The following is a 19,829-nucleotide window of genomic DNA, read 5'->3' on the forward strand; positions in this document are numbered from 1 at the left end:
GTTCCTCCAGGGTCCTAGTGATCCTGTCGATCTGGAGAACACTGGGATGAAAGTTAATTGTGACTTTCTCATCAACTTTGCACAGTTCTGCTTCCTGCGTGAGAAGGGTAAGGAGTGGCTGGGGTTGTAAAATCACCTCAGCCTGCCTCCCTTCCTCCTTCATTTGCCTAAAGTGCTACCTTCCAACAACCTCAAAACAGAAGTTACAAATTGGCAACTGCCAGGCTGAAACATCGTATTGGACCCACTTGTTTTATGTGCTTCCCTGGTGGCTCAGTGGTAAAGAATCCACCTGCCAATGCAGGAGACACAGGTTCGATCCCTGGGTCAACAAGATTCCCTGGGGAAGGAAATGGCAACCCATTCTGGTATTCTTGCATGGGAAATCCTGTGGACAGAGGAGCCTGGTGGGCTACAGTCCAAGGGGTGCAAAGAGTCGGACATGATTGAGCACACATGCACAATATTTTATATTATGGGTCAACCCTTGAAAATTTGGAGATGTCACCTTATTTTTAAAAAAAATTTTAGGCTGTACTACCTGGCTTGTGGGATCTTAATTCTCCTACCGGGGATTAAACCCACATGCCCTACATTGAAAGCATGGTCTGCCCACTGGACCACCAGTGAAGTCCCAGATGTCACTTTAAAATCCAGGTTTCTGCCATCTAAAGTCTAGCCTCACAGAGCCCATGTTATTACTGGCAACCATCAGCTGACACTGAGCACCACTGCCCCCTTCAGACAAGGCGAGGTACTGCAGCTTGCCCCAGACCCCACCCAGTCCACCTGCTTTACTGGTACACACGGTTGACTGGCCCCAGTGGGCATTTCAACTTTCAACTGATAACTGAAATTTACAGACCCAAGGCCTCAGGTATCAGAGCCGGGACTGAGATGAGGTAAGAGAGGCCTTGCACCCTGTGTGTGTGCGTGCATGCTCAGTCACTCTGTCATCTCCAACTCTTTACTCTTAGCACCTCTTTTGCTTCACCCAAGTCCCAGCCCTCTCAGGTATCATCAAGGTCCCTGCATGCCTGCTGCTTGTTCACCTCTGACTTGTTTGCCTGGTTCAGAAAGGCCCTGAAACCAACCCCACCCCCACCCCCCACCTCCGAGACACCTTGTTCTGCTTCTGTCCCCAAAAGGCTTCTGTTCTCCTTTAAGGATGACTCCCCTCAGGGATGCCAAGGGAAGCCCAATCCAGTCTTGTCAATCCCTGGACATCCCATCCTCCTCCCGTTGCCCCTGAACCCGAGGAGCCTCCTGTGCTTAAAGAATAAAGGCCTGGAGGAAGAAGGGTTAACCAGACTGCTGAGGCCTGCCTGGCCTCAAGCCTGCTCCTTATCTGAGGCCAGCTGCTTCCCCAAAGGACACCCATATCGTGTTGGAACAGAGCAATCTTAAATTGCCCTGCTGGCTACCCCGAGTTTCCTGGGCTATTTCTCCTCAGTGCCCCCACACAAACCAACCTCATGGGTCCAAAAAAAGTTTCTCAATCCTGTCTCTTGGTATTAGCTCCAAAATATAGAGGGAAATGCTCACATAGGAGAGTCCATGTCAACACCTAGGCAGGGTCCCCAGCCTGTGGGATTGCACAGGCCAGCAAATTAAACACAAACAAAACCTAGGCACTGGCTTTTTGTTTTGCTGCAAGATTTTTTTTTTTCATTGTAATTTCCATCTCCTCTCACCATAGTATCCTAAAAGAAAATATATTTTAGCCCAGAGAAGAAAAATAAGGGCTGCTTTTTAAATCAAATACTTTGGTTTTATAACAGTGTTTACTGCTGTTCAGTCACGACATTGAGGCTTCCGCAGTGGCTCAGATGGTAAAGAATCTGCCTGCAATGTGGGAGACCTGGGTTCAATCCTTGGGTCAGGAAGATCTCTGGAGAAGGGAATGGCAACCCACCCCAGTATTCTTGCCTGGAAAATCCCATGGGCAGAGGAACCTGGTGGGCTACAGTCCATGGGGTTGCAAAGAGTCGGACACAACTGTGCGACTAACACACACACACAGTTGCTAAGTCATGTCTGACTCTTTACAACCTGTGGACTGTAGCCCAGCAGGCTCCTCTGTGCATAGGATTCTCCCAGGTAAGAATACTGAAATGGGTTGCCATTTCCTTCTCCAGGGGATCTTCCCAACCCAGGAATCAAACCTGTATCTCCTGCTTGGCAGGCAGATTCTTTACCACTAAACCACCTGGGAAGCCCCCTTTATAATAACAGTGTTTAGGCAGGACTTATTACATACCAGGTATTGTTCTAAAATCTTTACATATGTTAATGTGCTTGATCCCCACAACAATCCAATGAGGTAAAAACCAATTTTATCCCCATTTTATAGGTGCAAACACCAAGTCACAGGAAGATTAAGTGACTTCTCCAAGGTTACAGGGCTACTGATGGAAGAGCTGGGATCCAAGTCCAGGCAGTCTGACTCAAGACCACCCTGCTGCTCTAAGAAGGTGAAATATTCATTTCACCATATTGTCCTTATTTCTCTTATTTCACCCAAGCCCAGTGATGGCTCAGTCACAGCTGGGTCCAAGCACTTGAGTTGGGGAGCCTGTCTCCCCTAGTGTACTGAGCCATTCTTGGTTAGATGTATATAACATAGCACGTGGAGCCCAGCTCTGCAGAGCCATCTTATAAAGGGCATTTTCAGACCAAGTGCTGAGGCCGATCCAGTGACAGAGGGGCCTGTAAGGGGGGTAGGGAAGCAGCGGCCCCTCCCAGTGCAGTGGGGGTGGGGCATCTAGTTTGGTCAAAGGAGCTGAGTGTTCCCTGCTCTCTGAGTCTCCTGTGGGTGCATCCCAGCCTGCCCTACCCAAAGAATCACTCTTGTTTGTCAAGAGCTACAGCCTTCCCCTCTCCTGAGCTCCAGATTCATATTTCCAACTGCCTGTAAATATCCAGTCCTAGCTCCCACAGGTACCTGAAACTCAATTTGTCTCCCATCACAGTCATTTCTTCTTAAATTTATTTTCTTCTTGGTTCCTCTCCTTGTCATTTATTCACGCAACAAATACTTGTGAAGCACTTAAGGTGCCCTGCACTTCCTAGTTCACTAGAAATGTGTAGGTGAGCAAGACAGAGTCTCTGTCTACATTCTGTGGGGAGAGACAGTAAACAAATCACAAATTAAAGATACCTTATGTCAGGTGGTAGGAGGAAAAATAAAGCAAAGTGTTGGCCACACAACTACCTCCTACAATTTCTATTTCTTCTTGTCCCTCTTGTCCCCGAGTCCCCCAAAACTGAGTTCCCCTGCCAAGTTTATGATTAACCTCTCTATGCAAAACTTTATTCCCTTTCTTCTCCCATCCTTGTTCCCCTCAGGCTTGAGGAATATCCAAGGGGGTCTGAAACTGAGCGGGACCCTGTAGGGTCTTCCCAGGCAGAAATCCCTCCATGCTCCCCACTCCCCACCCGCCTTCTTGTTTGGCCTTTCCTGAGCCCCAAAAAGTATTTCAGTTCAGTTCAGTTCTGTTCAGTTGCTCAGTTGTGTCCGACTCTGCGACCCTATGGACTGCAGCACACCAGGCCTCCCTGTCAATCTCCAACTCCTGACTTAATGATTAGAACAATGGTCCCAGGCCTCCTGAAGGGACCCAGATAACAACTGAAGCGTGTGTATATCTTTGAGTAGTTCTGCAGAAAGTAAGACCCCCACTCAGAGGAGGGTGGTAACTTGCTGACCCCAAGCATGTAGACCCCAGACTGATTGGAACTAAAAGGCTGATGAATAAGACTCCTGAAAACATCTGTTAATTCATCACCAACCAATCAGAAGAATGTCTGCTAACCTATCACACACCCTGCGACCCTTACCCCTAATGCTCCCTTTAAAAAAGCCCTTGCCTGGGGAAAAAAAAAAAAAAAACCCTCACCTGAAAGTCTGTTGAGCACGAGCTGCCCCTTGGTGCCCCACAGTAAACATTGTACAGATGGTACTTCGGCAGTTTGTTCTCTACCACGCACCCGGTGTCTGTAGATTGGTTTTGCTACACATCAAGCGGAAGGACCCAAGTTCCATCAGTAACAAAAGGAAAGTGAGAGCATCTCATGGAAGCTTCCCAGAGCCATTCCTGACTGCGCAGCTTCCCCTCTGCCATCCCGTCTCCTTCCCTCCTGCTGGCTGAACTACAGACACACTGGCTGGAGATCCAGGAACTGTCTTGGATTAAGAGATAACCTTGAGGATGGCAGCCATACAAAACAAAGCAACAAAATTAAATAGAAAGAGCTTGTTTCCCTCTCACCCAGGGACCTCATATTGGCCCCACACTGACGACCTCCAGATTTCCAGAACTTGAGAGAGAAAAACTAAATTACAATAGAAAACCATAGAGAATCTGAGTATCATTTTAGATAGAATGTATAAGAGAAGCCTCTCTGAGTATGTGACATTTGAGCAGAGACCAGAATAAAAGGAGGGAGTATGCCATGCCTGCGCTTTCTCTTCTCTCTTCGGAAAAGAATGTTCCAGACAGAACCAACTCCCTGCCACCCAAGCTGGACACCTGAACACCATCCTTGAGCCCTTTCCCCTCCCAAATGCCCCACATCTAATCTGTCACCAAACCTCATCAAGTCCACTTATACTTGGGTCTTGAGAACAAACACAACACAAATCAAACCTACGGACTCTCTTGAATCCATCTTCTCCTTCTGATTCATTCTGCTGGAGCAGGACTGGAGTGGGTTGAATGGCACCCCCCTCCCCCCAAGGCATGGCCTGATCCCCACAACCTGTGAATGTGACCTTATTTGGAAGAAACGTCTTTGCATGTGTAATTAAATTAAAGATCTCAAGATTATCCTGGATTACTGATGGGCCTAAATCCCATGACTGTCCTCATTAAGAGGCAGAAGACAAGACATAAGGAGGAGAAAGGAAAGTGTCATGTGAGGGCAGAAGCAGATGCCACGTGAAAACCAACCAAAGGATGCCTAGAGCCCCCCGCGGTGGAAGAAGTTCCCTAGAGCCCGTGGTAGGAACCTGGCCCTGCTGACACCTTGATTTTTGTCTTCTGGCCTCCCAGAAGGGTGAGACAATATATTCCTGTTTGTTTAAGCCATCAAGTTTGTGGCAATTTGTTCTTGTGGCCCTAGGAAATGAACACATTTCCTTTAGCACAATATCTACTCTCTCTTAGCTCCAGGCTACAGAGCTTATCTGTTTAGAAATCTCTGTAGTAAAAACGTTTTGATCGTGTATCTCAGTGTAGTAAAAACATTTTACAACTGTTAGTGCATACTATTATACTAATAAGTATGTTGTAAAACACACCTAAATGTCTATGCTAGACATGAAAATGGATGAGACAGATGGGAATGTAAAACAACACAGCTACTTTAGAACTGTTTGCTTGTTTCTAGTAAAGTCTCATAGACACTGACCCTATGACCCAGCAATACCTTTCCTGGGTATTTACCCAAGAGAAATTAAGGTATATGTCCCTACGAAGATTTGTATACAAATATTCATAACATTTTATCAGTAATAGACAAAACTAGAAGCCACCCAAATGTTCATGAACAAGAGAGGGGATAAACAAATTGTAGTATATCCATACATACTTTATACTTCTCAAGTATAAAAAATAAATGCTTTTTTAGGGGTAACAATATTATTGAGATATAATTGGCTACCGTATACACACATTTAAAGTGTGAAATTCAATAATTTTTAATACAGTTGCAGAGTTGTGAGATCCTCACCACAATTAATTTTAGAACATTTTCTTCATCCCCTAAAGAAATCCCATATCCATTAGCTGTCCCTTCCCATCCAAATTCCACACTCCCCAGCCCTGAGCAACCTCTAATCTGCTTTCTGTCTCTACAGATTTGCCTATTCTGGACATTTCATATAAATAGAATCATACAATCTTTGGTGACTGGCTTCTTTTTTTACCATAATTTTCTCGTTGTCGTTTTTTAATTTTTTGGAGTATAGTTGTTTTACAATGTTGTGTCAGTTTCTGCTATACCGCAAAGTGAATCAGCTATGTCTATACATATATCCCCTCTTGTTTGGATTTCCTTCCCATTTAGGTCACCACAGAGCGGTGAGTAGAGTTCCCTGTGCTGTACGGTGGGTTCTCATGAGTTATCTATTTTATACACAGCAGTGTGTATATATGTCAGTCCCATTCTCCCACCTCATTCCAACCCCCTTCTCACCCTGGTATCCATGTGTCCATTCTCTATGTCTGTGTCTCTTTCTGTTTTGAAAATAGATTCTTCTGTACTAGCATATGTTTTTAAGGTTCATTCATGTTGTAGTACATATCTGAACCTCAGTCTTTTAAATTTCTGAATAATAGTCTGTTGTGCAGCTATATCATAGTTTGTTTATCCACTCATCGTTAATAGACAGCTGGTTGTTTCCACTTCAGGGATTCTTTTGCTATTGTATTAGTTAGCTAGGGTTGCCATAACAAAATATCACTGACTGGATGTTAAGCTTAAACAACAGAAATTTACCCTCTAGCAATTTTAGAAGCTTTCCAAATTTTAGAATTTTCCAACACCATGGTGTTAGTAGGTTTGGTTTCTTCCGGGACCTCTCTCCTTGGCTTGCAGATGGCTGCTTCCTGATATGGTCTTCTCTCTCGTGCACAGACCCCTGATGTCTCTTTGTGTATCCAGACTTCATCTTTGTAGAAATACCAGTCAGGGTGGATCAGAGTCCACCCTGAAGAGCTCATTTTAGCTTACTGAAGACCCTATCTCCAAATATGATTATATCCTGAGGTACTGGGGCTAAGACTTCAACATATAAATTTTGTGGAGGCATAATTTGGTTCATAACAGGTATCACATTAAGAAAACACTGCCAATCCAAGGTCACCAAGATTCATACCTATGTTTTCTTCTAACAGTTTTATAATTTTAGCTACTGCATTTAGGTCTTTTGAATTAAGTTTTGCATATGGCTTGCTGGACATGAATTTGAACAAGCTCCGGGAGTTGGTAATGGACAGGGAAGCCTGGTGTGCTGCAGTCCATGGGATTGCAAAGAGTCAGACATGACTGAGCGACTAAACTGAACTGAACTGAACTGCTTATGGAATGAGGTAAGGATTCAACCTCATGCTTTCACTTGTGAATATGCAATAGTCCCAGCACCATTTGTTGAAGAGACTATTCTTAACCCCCATTGAATTGTTTTGCTATCCCTGTCAAAAATCAAATGATTGTAAGGTGTTAGGGTTTATTTCTGGACTTTTAATTCTATTCCATTGATTTATATGTCCATCCTTACGCCAGTACCGCACTATCTTTATAAGCTTTGAATATAGGAAATATGAGTCCTTCAACTTTCTTCTTTTTCTGAAAGATGTTTTGGCTATTCTGAGTTCCTTCCATTTCCATGTGAATTTTAGGATTCACTTGCCAATTTCTGCAGAGAAGCCAGCTGGGATTTTGATAGGGATTGTGTTGAATCTGTACATCAATTTGAGGAGTATTGCCATCTGAACAGTATTAAGGCTTTCAATATACATGAACATGGCATGTCTTTCCGTTTATTTAGATCTTCTTCAATTTCTTTCAACAGTGTTTTGTAGTTTTCATAGTATAAGTGTTATACTTCTTTTAAGTTTACTCCTAAGTGTTTTGTTCTTTTTGGTGGTATTATAAATGAAATTGTTTTCTTAATTTCATTTTTGGATTTCCTTTGTAAATGTATAGAAATCCACTGAATTTTGTGTATGGATTTTCTATCCTTGCTGGATATGCTTATTAATTCTAACAGTTTCGGTGTGTGTGTGTGTATCTTCAGTTCAGTTCAGTTCAGTTCAGTCGCTCAGTCGTGTCCGACTCTGCGACCCCATGAATTGCAGCACACCAGGCCTCCCTGTACATCACCAACTCCCCGAGTTTACCCAAACTCATGTCCATCGAGTCGGTGATGCCATCCAGCCATCTCATCCTCTGTCATCCCCTTCTCCTCCTGCCCCCAATCCTTCCCAGCATCAGGGTCTTTTCCAATGAGTCAACTCTTCGCACGAAGTGGCCAAAGTATTGGAGTTTCAGCTTCAACATCAGTCCTTCCAATGAACACCCAGGACTGATCTCCTTTAGGATGGACTGGTTGGATCTCCTTGCAGTCCAAGGGGCTCTCAAGAGTCTTCTCCAACACCACAGTTCAAAAGCATCAATTCTTTGGCGCTCAGCTTTCTTCACAGTCCAACTCTCACATCCATACATGACTACTGGAAAAACCATAGCCTTGACTAGATGGACTTTGTTGGCAAAGTAGTGTCTCTGCTTTTTAATATGCTATCTAGGTTGGTCATACTCTCCTTTAAGGAGTAAGTGTCTTTTCATTTCATGGCTGCAATCACCATCTGCAGTGATTTTGGAGCCCAGGATCTTCTATATACAAAATCATATAGGAATGAATATATGCAGCAATATAAAAACATTAAAGCCAGATACCAAAGAGCACATGTGTATGATTATATTTACATGAGGGTCAAGAACAAGAAACCCAACCTATGGTGCTAGAAATCAAAACAAGGATAACTTCAGGACAGGGGATGTAGAAGCAGTGACTGGAAAGGGGCATGAGGAGATTTTGGGGAGTGATGGAAATGTTCTATATTTTGAACTGCATGATGGTTATATAGGTGCATATGAGTGTGAGTAATAGTTGCTCAGTCATATCCAACTCTTTGTGATGACCCCATGGACTGTAGCCCACCAGGCTCCTGTGTCCTTGGGATTTCCCAGGCAAGAAGACTGGAGTGAGTTGTCATTCCCTTCTCCAGGGGATCTTCCTTCCCTGGGGATCGAACCCGGGTCTCCTGCATTGCAGGCAGATTCTTTACCATCTGAGCCACCAGGAAGCCCATACAAGTGCATGAGTGAGTGAGTGAAAATTGCTCAGTCGTGTCAGACTCTTTGCGACCCCATGGACTATACACTCCATGAAATTCTCCAGGCCAGAATACTGGAGTGGGTAGCCTTTCCCTTCTCCAGGGGATCTTCCCAACCCAAGGATCAAACTGGGGGCTCCTGCATTGCAGGTGGATTCTTCACCAACTGAGCTGTGAGGGAAGCACATACAGGTGCATACATGTGTTTAAACTTATTGATCTAACACTTAGGATTTATGCATTTGACTGCTAGTCAATTATACTTTAATAAAAATAAAGAGATAAAGATGAAATAAACCATTTTAAAAGGCTGTGGCCTAATGTATCATTAGCTAATTATTTCAAGGCCTTCTATGTACATAAGGACTAGCTCATCATTAGCGATATATGAAGTAGAGACAGAATTCAAATAGCCTTGCTCACTTTAATTTTTACTTATTATATTTGATCAGACCTTCTGTTTGTTTTAACCCCAAGGTGTGACTGATGAGTAGCTTGTATTAGAGACAGGAAAGTAATCAGCACTCTTATTTTCTCACTGTTCATTAGCTTTAATCCAGTTTCTATGTAGAAATCTTTCTCAGCCACTTGCTTGTTTTGTAAGGGTCAGTCTAGTTAAAGCCAGATAATATCATGCATAAAACTTCAACTAGTTAAAGTTTGGAATTATATAAAAATAAAACATTATCCAGAAACCTGAAAAACAAAACATATGAAAAGAACAAAAGTAAAGAACAAAAAATCTTCAATCAAGCAGTTTGAATATATAAAGCCTCATAATACACTTAAAATGGTTCAGGAAACAAAGCAAGGGGCCACTAACAACCACTTCTCATTATGAGAGACCCTAGGTACAAGATGATACTACTAACCATCTGAAAGTCTAAGCAAGCAAGGTTACCATCAAGAAATTGGTTACAATGGAACTTGTAATATTTTCTTTCCACTGGAGTAGATTTTCTTGCACACACACCTTTGGGGATCTCTCTAGACATGGGGATGCCCACATCCCCATGTCTGAGTTTCCTGGATGCCCAAGGCTCATGCCCCTTGCCACTGCCAGATAGAATACAGTGTAATCACATGGTGCCTCAGCCTAAAGATCTTTTGGACCCAGTCGCTAGAGCCCCTTAACCAGACACCCAGTGCCTGCCTCACCCAGCTTCATCAGCCTTCCCTTGTGTCATCCACACCAGTATCACACCAGACAGCCTCTCCAGGCTTCTTTCCACCTGTTACAGGCTCTACTCTCTCCACTGGGCATGTCTATCCTGGCCTTACAAAGTCCTTCCTCAATCAAGACCTTCTGAAAATCTCACCTCTTCTATCCAGCCTTCCTTCTCTTCCCAAGACACAACTGATTCCTCCCTCATCTGGCTCTTAAGGCACATGTCACCCTATGTTGTAACTTTTTTCTGTTGAGCTTCACTTCTCAACCATAAATTCTCAAACACTGGAGACTCTTATTTATTTTGGAAAGGAGAAAAATAGAGCTGTACAATCAGTGGAATAAGGGTCAGGGCAGAGGTGGCTATGAATACCAACCCAGCCTTGAGCCTCACCCAGGACCAGATAGTGGACCCAGATGCAGGAGAAATCGAGCGTTATTCTGCTTTTCTTCCAGAAAATTGGCTCTTAAGGACTCCAATTTACCAGCTTTGCATGAAGCAATCCACCTCAGATCTACTCTGTTGCAATTTTGTTTTGTTTTGTTTTTTTGTTTTTTGGCCGCACCAGCATGACTTGCAGCATCTCAGTTACCCAACCAGGGACTGAACCCAGGCCATGACAGTGAAAGCCCAGAACCATAACTACTGGGCCACCAGGGTACTTCCTGTTGCGATTTTAAAGACACTGTAAAGTGCCAGGTTGGGGAATGAGAGGGGGGTGCCCACCTCAAATGGCACAGAATGTTCTGTTTGGGGAGCACATGGGTGATGCCAGTAGGGAAGATCTGAGACCTGTCCATCCTCCGGGGTGGAGGAGTGGGCATCAGTATCCTGACAAGCCGGCTCCAGCACACTGACTGGAAGAGACAAGAGAGGCTAGAGACCCTTCCATTCCGTCTCCCAGAGTCTCTCCCACAGTCAGCATGCCACACAGCTCCAAGGCTGGAGAGCACCATGTTTTGCTATGATGCATTTTGCTTCTAAGAAAGGGCTAAATGTCGTATATTAACACATATATGTGAAATCTAGAAAAATGGTATAGATGGTCTTATTTGCAAAATGAAAATAGAGACACAGACATAGAGAACAAATGTATGGACACCGAGAGGGGAAGAGGGTGGGTGGGATGAATTAGAAGATTGGGATTGACACATATACCCTATTGATACTATGTATAAAATAGGTAACTAACGAGAACCTCCTGTATAGTTCAGGGAGCCCTAATTCAGTGCTTTGTGGTGACCTAAATGGGAAGGAAATCCAAAAAAGAGTGGATATATGTATGTGTATATTAACACACCACTGTAAAGCAGCTATACTCCAGTAAAAATTAATAATATTCAAAAAAGGGGTTAAGAAGGGAGCCTAGGAACAAAGTCCTCTCCAAAAGCCTCTGCCCGGGGCGGGTGGTCTGGACCCTCACCCCAGAATCCACTGCAGGGCTTCTCACTAAAACCACGATCAGAATTTCCAAAGGGAATTGCCATACACTAAGGCTCTTCTACAGAAAACGTTACAGAAGGAAATGGAAATAACATTGATGTCTCTTACCTTATTTTCAGCAAGCGGGGGCTGGATTGAATTTTCAGCTGCTGTACCCTGAAAGACAGGACAAGATAAGGTGTTATAGAGGCATGCAACTTGCATTCACAGCATATTGGTGCTTATAATTAACCAGTTATGCTCAGAAAGTGAAAGTAACTACACATAACCTTGAAATACCTAAACATATCCTATAGTGGCAAATGAGCCTCTGCATGAAATGCAGCCGAGCTCAGAAATCTTCAATTCATGAATTTATTCACATCAGCCTTTATTAGGTATTTACAAATGTGCTAGGCACTGTGCTAGAAGGTGGAGATGCAAAGATGAAAAACAATAGTGGCTCTGCCCTCAGGGAGCCACAGTCCACGAGAGAAGACAGACGTGCTCATCAATAATGAAAGCACAGCTGGCTGAGCTAGCTGCTAGAGAGGTGGGTAGGGAAGCCATAGGAACACAGGGATCTGTCTCTGCTGAACCACTGGCCCCACGGCATCCCCAAGACTGCAGGGTGAGATGCTTTCCAGATGAGTGTGGAGGAACTGTGGGCATTAAGCAGTGACCACTTGCTGAGTTAGCACCCCGCCCTTCCATAACCCTCTAACAATTTCCCCTGCCAAACAGATTTGAGGAGCTGCTGCCAATCAAGTCTTTCATTGGAAGGACTGATGTTGAAGCTGAAACTCCAATACTTTGGCCACCTGATGCGAAGAGCTGACTCATTGGAAAAGATCCTGATGCTGGGAAAGATTGAGGGCAGGAAGAGAAGGGGACGACAGAGGATGAGATGGTCGGATGGTATCATCGACTCGATGGACATGAGTTTGGGTAAACTTGGGGAGTTGGTGATGGACAGGGAGGCCTGGCGTGCTGCAGTCCATGGGGTCACAAAGAGTTGGACACGACTGAGTGACTGAACTGAATTGCCAATCAAGAGACAGGCTCATGTGGATTTCTTCATCATGGCGGCTGAGGTGATAAGGGGGACATAAACAGTAAATTGTTTGCAAAAAAAAAAGAGCCACAACAGTTCACCTCTCTGTATCTATGCTCCACTGTTGTCTCCTCCCAGAGTGACTCTGGGACTGGCTGTGTGACTTGCTTTGGCCAGTAGGACGGTAGCAACAGGATGCAAGCACTTGAAAAATGGCTTGTGCTGGGGCCTGCTCTCTCTTGCTGCTCTTGGGACTCTTGCAAACACCACTCTCAATGGGTGAGAAGGAATGGAATCCAGAGTGACAGAGCACAAGAGGAAATCCTCCTTTTGAGGAAGGAGACAGAGGTTTCTAGAAGGTTGCATGGTAGCCCGCAGACATGCAGCCAGACCCTGTGAGAACCAGCAGGAAAATCTGCATCCCCCTGAAAAGCAACTCCTATCTTTTCAGCATTTCTTGCCCTGCCTGAAGTTGAGAGTAGGTACTCAATTAATGTTTGCTGTTATGAATTGAAAAGCCACGCCCTCTTCTAAGCAGACTGCAAACCAAAGAAGCCCTTATATAATGGTCCCTGGGACTTCCCTGGTGGTCCAGTGGCTAAGATCCCATGCTTCCCATGCAGGGGGCCTGGGTTCGATCCCAGGTCAGGAAACTAGATTCCTCAGGCCGTAACTAAAAGATCCCTCATGCTGCAACAAATATCAAAGATCCTGTGAGCTGCAACAAAGACCCGCAGCAGCCAAATTAAATAAATAAATAAATACTAAAAGAAAGAAAGAAATCATGGTCCTAGAGAAGCTAGGAAAACAAGAAAAGGCATCAAATGACCAGGACAGTCCAGGCATGTCTTCTGCATGCCCAAGACCCAAACGGTCTAGGCTTTACATTGATACTCCATGAGAGCAAGCTCCCCTGAAAGGGCTCTCATGAAATCTTGCAGATATTTGTAGGCCTAGAAAGAAGAGTGAGCGGTCAGTAAAAAATATTATCTGGGGCTTGGGATAGCCAGGGAACCAAAGAAAAGGAAACTGAATGAACCATGTAATTTTTGGCCCTTTGTTAGAGGAAGAGTAGGAATTCAATATTCAAAGCACAACATTCCTAAGCTTGAAACAACTGGAAATAGAACTGTCCTAAGGAAGTTATAGTTTGAGTGGCCTGCCTTGCTCTGAGCCTTAAGTTTGATGTGAAGGTAGAAAGAGCACAGGTTTTGGGTCAGAGAGACCTGAATTTATATCTTAGATCTGCCACTGGCTAACTGTGCAAAATTAGGCAAGTAATTTAACCTCTCCAAGCCTCAGTTTCTCCATCTGTAAAATGGGAATAATACTTGCTTTGTTGGGCCTTTGTGAAAATTAAAGGAATGTAAACTGAAGTGGCTGGCATGGGGTACTGCTCCTGAAATGGTAGCAGCTGCAGAAAAGATCATGGATTTATACAGAAGCACAGGGCAACAACACCAACTTACCCCAACTCACCCCGGGCTACTTGAGAGGTCAAAGCAGCCTCCAACTTGGCAGTTTTCAGCTTGTGTCTGAGACCCCAGAGCCCATGTTCCTCTCACTGGGCCCCCATGTACCGTGGAGGACCAGTCCTAGACCCACAGAGTGACCTCAAATTCCAAGTGCCAATGCTCAAGCCTGCTGACTGCCACCTGGCGCCTCTGACACTGGCTGCTTTGTGCCGCCTCTCCAAGGCTGGCCTGGCCTGTTTTAAACACTCAGTGGCATTCTGCCTGGAGCTTGCAAAACCAGACAGGGGCACAGGAAAGGGACAGTGGGGACCAGGAGAGGTGGCAATGACACCCTAGACAAACCTTCTAGTTGGGAGGTGCTCCTCCTCCTCAGAGCAGGCAAAACTTGTCTCGTTCCGGTTGTGGAGTAAAGGAGAAGAAGGGAAGGAAAAGAAGTTGAAGACCAGGGACCCACAGAGTCTCCGATTGTAACCAAACAGGCGCCTCAGATTCCACAGAAGAGACAGAGACTGAGCTTCCACTTGGGGGTTAGAAATGAGATTAAATCCAATTCTCTCAACACCCTGCAAGGTAGGAAGGATGTGTCTGGGCTACACTTTGCAAAGTCCATCTCAGAGATGATGAAGGGGGCATTTTAAACCAGTCCTGCAGGACTGAAGGGAAGAGTCCCCACCTCACCCCACTCCTGTGTGCCCAAGCCCCTCACCCGGAGGCCAAAGTGGCTCGCAAGCTTGTATACCCCCCCCCCACTTTCAAACACTATTTGGGAATTAATTTGACACCCAAGAGTGCTGGGGCCACAGGAGTGTTTAAGATGTAAGATGCTGGTGTGAGAGAGTTCTGTCCCCAGGACATTAGCTCTGCGATTGTCCGACTATTGGGCTTAAAACCCCCCAGTGCCTCTATTTCCATAACTTTAAAAAGGAGCAAGTGTGTCCCTGCCCAGAGGGGCCATCTGTAGCACAAGTTAATTTAAAATGAGCCAGCCCACTCAGAACGTTGTCCTGAAACATCTGTGTTTCAACACCCAGAGGAGCAGAAAAGCTGTCTGTAAGAGGCAAGAATGGGCTTCAGCTTTTACATGGCAACACAGAAGATGGCCCTGGACGGCTTCTCTTAGACAGAAAAAGTCACAGTCTTGTTTACATCACGCATCTGTGACTTTGCAGATGACTATCTAGGAAGCAATTAACCAAAGGGGTTACATGAATAATCCTCTGGTCTCCCCTTAGTCAGGACGTCTCTGGCTCAGGTGAAAATTAAACTGCAGAGAAAGGCTGGATCTGAGGGGCTCCTGACTTGTTCCATAACAGGTCCCTGTAGGGCTCTTGGTCTGGCGCTTCCATTATAAAATGGATCCTAATGTAACTCCTGCCAGAGAGAGTGGGCTGAGCAGGAAGGGGCACAAGTGACCTTATGAAGTCAGAGAAAAGCTAGAGGAGCTCTTACCCATCCTCGCTGGCAGGTCTGCCCCATGGTGGGGAGGACACTTGCTGTCTGGAGGTCCTTTCCTCTCTTCCACTCTCAGCAGCAGGGGCGGTGACGCCTGGAGAAAAGCAAAGCCCAGAGGATGCAGCGTCAGGGGCTTGTCAACCTCGTTCCTGTCCTCACCAGCTGGGATGCTAAACAGGCAGATACTGAGGACTAGGGGCTGAGTGTAGGCCTCTGTCTCCAAAAGTAAACCGTCATAAGGCTTCTGGCAGGTTGTCATCCCAGAAGAAATTCCCAGGAACCTAGTCTGCAGGTGGTGCCTCATCCCAGCCTCAGCCTCCTCTGCTTAGAAAGAGTTCTGGTCTTGGGTGTTCCTTTGGGGAAGGAACCAAGTAGGAACAGAAATTAGCCAAGACAATGCCAATGTTTCAGAAGCGTGATATTCATCACAGTATCATTCTTTTCCCATGTCCAAAACAGGGTAGGGACTTCCCTGGTGGCCCAGTGGTTAAGACTTCACCTTCCAATGAAAGGGGTGCAGGTTCAATCTCTGACTGGAGAGCTAAGATCCCACATGCCTAGCAGCCAAAAAGCCAAAATATAAAACAGGAGCGGTGTTGTAACAAATGGAATAAAGACTTTAAAAATAGTCCGTATCAAAAAAAAATCTTAAAAAAATAAACAAACAGGGTAGGGAGTATTTCGGGATTTCCTGGTTGCTCAGCTGGTAAAGAATCCACCTGCAATGCAGGAGACCTGGGTTTGACCCCTGAGTTGGGAAGATCTCCTGGAGAAGGGAGCAGCTACCCATTCCAGTGTTCTGGCCTGGAGAATTCCATGGATTGTACAGTACGTGGGGTTGCAAAGAGTCGGACACAACTGAGTGATTTCACAAGGAGTATCTCTGTGTAAAAAAATAATTTTCTAATTACAAAAGCAATGTACACTCATCACAACAAAAGTCGGAAAATACGGACAAGTAATTTAAAATTTTAGATCAGCTTCATTCCTACAGAAACAAGCTCTATTAACATTGTGGTACCTGCTCCTTCCTTATATTTTTCTCCAGATAACTACATACCAATATGAATACAAAAATGGAATCATGCTATAATATACTTTAAAAATCTACTTTTTTCCATGGAATACTATATTAGGAAAATCTTTTCATGGCAATTAAACAAGATCTCAGTGGCTTCTCTGGTGACTCAGTGGTAAAGAATCTGCCTGCCAATGCAGGAGATGTGGGTTCGATTCCCAGGTCAGGAAGATCCCCTGGAGAAGGAAGTGGCAACCCGCTCCAATATTCTTGCCTGGGAAATTCCATAGACAGAGGAGCTTACTGGACTACAGTCCATGGGATTGCAAAAGAGTAGGACATGACTGAGGGACTAAACAACAACAATAATCAAGATCTCATCATTTTTTGTTGGTTACACTGGGTAGAGATTTAGAATTTGTATACAGAAAGGCGAATTCAAGAATCCTTATTCAATAGCCTCAAGTCAAAATTCATAGCAATATTATTGTCTCTACATATCACGGACAGCTTACAAATATATTGTGATTTGCCTAACAATTAGGGTGCTGCAGCAAATCCAAAGCCTCCCTACAATTTGAGGCCTTTTCAGTTCTCAGAGGGTAAGCCAAGAGTCCAAGCTTCTAAACACTGGCGTAAGCTGGGCAGGCAGCCACTGAATCCCAACAGTTCAGGTTGTGTGAATTCTGCCAGAAGTGGTCTTGGCAGGATATCTGGGGCACCCCTGACACCCCAAAGCCTCCCTGGCCCAGCTCAGAGGCATAAACAAAACTTGTGGGGTTGCTTTGTTATTTGTTTACCTAAACAAAATTTGATTTAAAAGTTCACACTAATTCCTTTATCTCGAGAATTTCTGGAAGAGAAAAGACACAAACTTGGCTATCAAATATCCTTCAGAGAATTTAGAAATATCAGTACTTTGACATTTACTTGATAATTGCCCCCCCAACTCTTCCATCAGAGGATAAGCTCCCAAGGTATGGGGATTTTGTGCGTTCCCTGGTTCTAGGCACATAGCAGGTGTCCAACCTAGTCTAGAGGTTGGGCTACTTGGTTTGGAGCCCTGTTCAGTCACATAATAGCCTTGACTCTGTAAAAGTTACTTGGCCTATCTGAGTCTCAGTTTCCTCAACTGTAAAATTGGGAGAATAATAATAGAGCCACATAGGAATGAGGTACATAAACTTAGAAGCTTGGCATCTAGTGCGTATTCAAGATATGTTAGTTAACCATCATTCCTGTTGATTGATAAGAAAATTTACTGAAATTCAAAACATCTGTGAAAGCAGAAAGGGCTTTTATTGAGAGCCAGAAAAGGCTTATAATTAGGGGGCACAGCCTGTTCAGAGACGGTTTAAAGAAGTGAGTCCACAGGGAACACAAGACAGTTTGTTGGGGTGACAGAAGATGCTATCAGGACTTTTATTTACAACTTTTTAAATCTCACCCTGTAACTTTTTTAGGCTAGTCTTTATAATGTGTACATTATTTTAGTACCTTACTAAATGCATATAATTTTTTTAAAATTGAGATATAATTCACATACCAAAAGATTCACATTGCAAAGTATGTATATACTTTGGTGGTTTTAGTGTATGCATAAGGTTGTGCAAACATCACCACTATCTAATTCCAGAATATTTTCATCACCCTCAAAGAAACCCTGTAGGGAATTCCCTGGCTGTCCAGTAGCTAGGACTCCAGGATTTCACTGCTGAGGGCACAGGTTCCATGTCTGGTCAGGGAACTAAGATCCCAAAAGAAGAGTGGTGCAGCCAAAAAAAGGAGAAAGAAAGAAACCTTGTACCCATCAGAAGGTACTCCCCACTCACTCTCCCCACCCTAGTCCCTGGAAACCACTAAGCTACTTTCTTCTCGGTGGATTTGCCTATTTTGAACATTCCACATATGTGGAATCGTATGTGTATACAGTCTCAAAATAATTAAAATACATGCATTTGGGAATGTGCCTGCAAAAGTATCTTACTAATAGAGTGCCTGACCAGAAAGGTTTGGAGACATCCAGCTGGGAGTGTAAAGGCAGCTTGGTTTCCTCCCTGGTTGCTCTTGGTTTGCTCCACAGGCACTAACAAAAGGTAACAGGCTCTATCAATCCAGCGCTAATGAAATTCCAATCATTGGCGCAGTGCAAAGAAAAGTATGACCTATGGGCAACAAACATTTTGCTTTGTAATTTATGATTTAATTCTATTTTTATAAAAAGATGTTCTCCTAATTATGCTAGATGGACTAACAGAATAGCAATGCGGGCTAGGACCTGGGCTCAATCCTTGCTCTGCTTCTTACTGAACTTCTCTCTGTTTCCTTGTCTATAAAGTGGAGGTCATAATAGGTGAGAATGAATGACCCTTCTCTACTTTCCTTTTTGGCTGCACCACACGGCTTGCGGAATCTCAGTTCTCTCACGCTTGCGTGTGGGCATGCTCACTTGTGTTTGACTCTGCAGCCGCATGAACTGTAGCCCGCGAGGTTCCTCTGTCCATAGAATTGTCCAGACAAGAATACCGTAGTGGGCTGCCATTTCCTCCTCCAGGGGATCTTCCCGACCCAGGGATCAAACCCAAGTGTCCTGCGTCTCCTGCAATGGCAGATGGATTATTTACCTGGGAAGCCCCTGAGCTCTCTCACCAGGGATTGAATTCGGGCCGCAGCAGTGAATGCCTGGAATCCCAACCACTAAACCACCAGGGTACACCCCTACTTGCATTAGAACATGGCCTTAGTTAACGCTCTAGCTCTGTTCCCCTACTTACCTGGTAAGGGTAGTATGTCAAACTTATTTCTAAGCAACATCTCCTAGGATAAAGATCATCCATGATGAGTAGATTGCTCTCGGTTGGATGAACTATAAACACTAGATGGAATACCATAGCTTTGGGCTTCGCTCAGAGAGGTGATTCTTGTCCTGTCCCCACAGGGACCCTGGAAGGTGTCCCCATGGATTTGTTACAAGAGAATTTGTCTCCTGTGGGGAAGGGAGATTTTAAGCTGAGAGGAATCCTGCACCTGCCTGATGAGATTTTGTCTCCTCCTATCTGTGAACTGCTACACAGACTCCTTCAGAAAAGAAGCGCTCGGACTTGTTCTGTGGGCAAGTTGTGGTTCCTGTCCTATAGTCTTGTGTGCAGAATGGGGCCAAGTGTGGCCTGTGGCAATCTTTGAATCTGGAGGTTTAGTCGAGTCCAGGAACTCTCCTGATATGCATTGCAGATTAAGTAATGTGGAAAGCCTGGCATACATAAGTACTTAATAAGCAAAAGCTATTAGTACTAAATAAATATGGCCATTATTATTATTATTATTAATGTTATATCTACA

At 44.5% G+C, this 19,829-nt stretch overlaps 1 protein-coding gene across 28 annotated transcripts in view; it reads right to left on the reverse strand.

Annotated features, from left to right (window-relative positions):
- The window catches only part of HK1 (hexokinase 1), a 121,986-nt gene that overhangs the window by 73,834 nt on the left and 28,323 nt on the right, over positions 1 to 19,829 (reverse strand). For 20 of the 28 annotated variants that reach the window (XR_014076388.1, XR_014076380.1, XR_014076378.1 and 17 more), the window contains 2 exons: positions 15,470 to 15,566; positions 11,621 to 11,668 (listed from right to left, as the gene is read on the reverse strand). Coding sequence is in view for 13 of the 28 variants with exons in the window: in XM_081568159.1 (XP_081424285.1) it covers positions 11,621 to 11,668; positions 15,470 to 15,496 (75 nt within the window). In the remaining 15 variants the exon portion in view is untranslated. Of the gene's footprint in view, positions 1 to 11,620; positions 11,669 to 15,469; positions 15,826 to 18,939; positions 19,090 to 19,264; positions 19,308 to 19,829 lie in introns of all 28 variants that reach the window. The other 8 variants (XR_014076385.1, XM_081568153.1, XM_081568154.1 and 5 more) reach the window with 4 other exon arrangements.

This window comes from Giraffa tippelskirchi, chromosome 2, assembly GCF_054371585.1.
Source record: "Giraffa tippelskirchi isolate mGirTip1 chromosome 2, T2T-mGirTip1v1.2.pri, whole genome shotgun sequence".
In the NCBI taxonomy this organism is placed as follows: domain Eukaryota; kingdom Metazoa; phylum Chordata; class Mammalia; order Artiodactyla; family Giraffidae; genus Giraffa; species Giraffa tippelskirchi.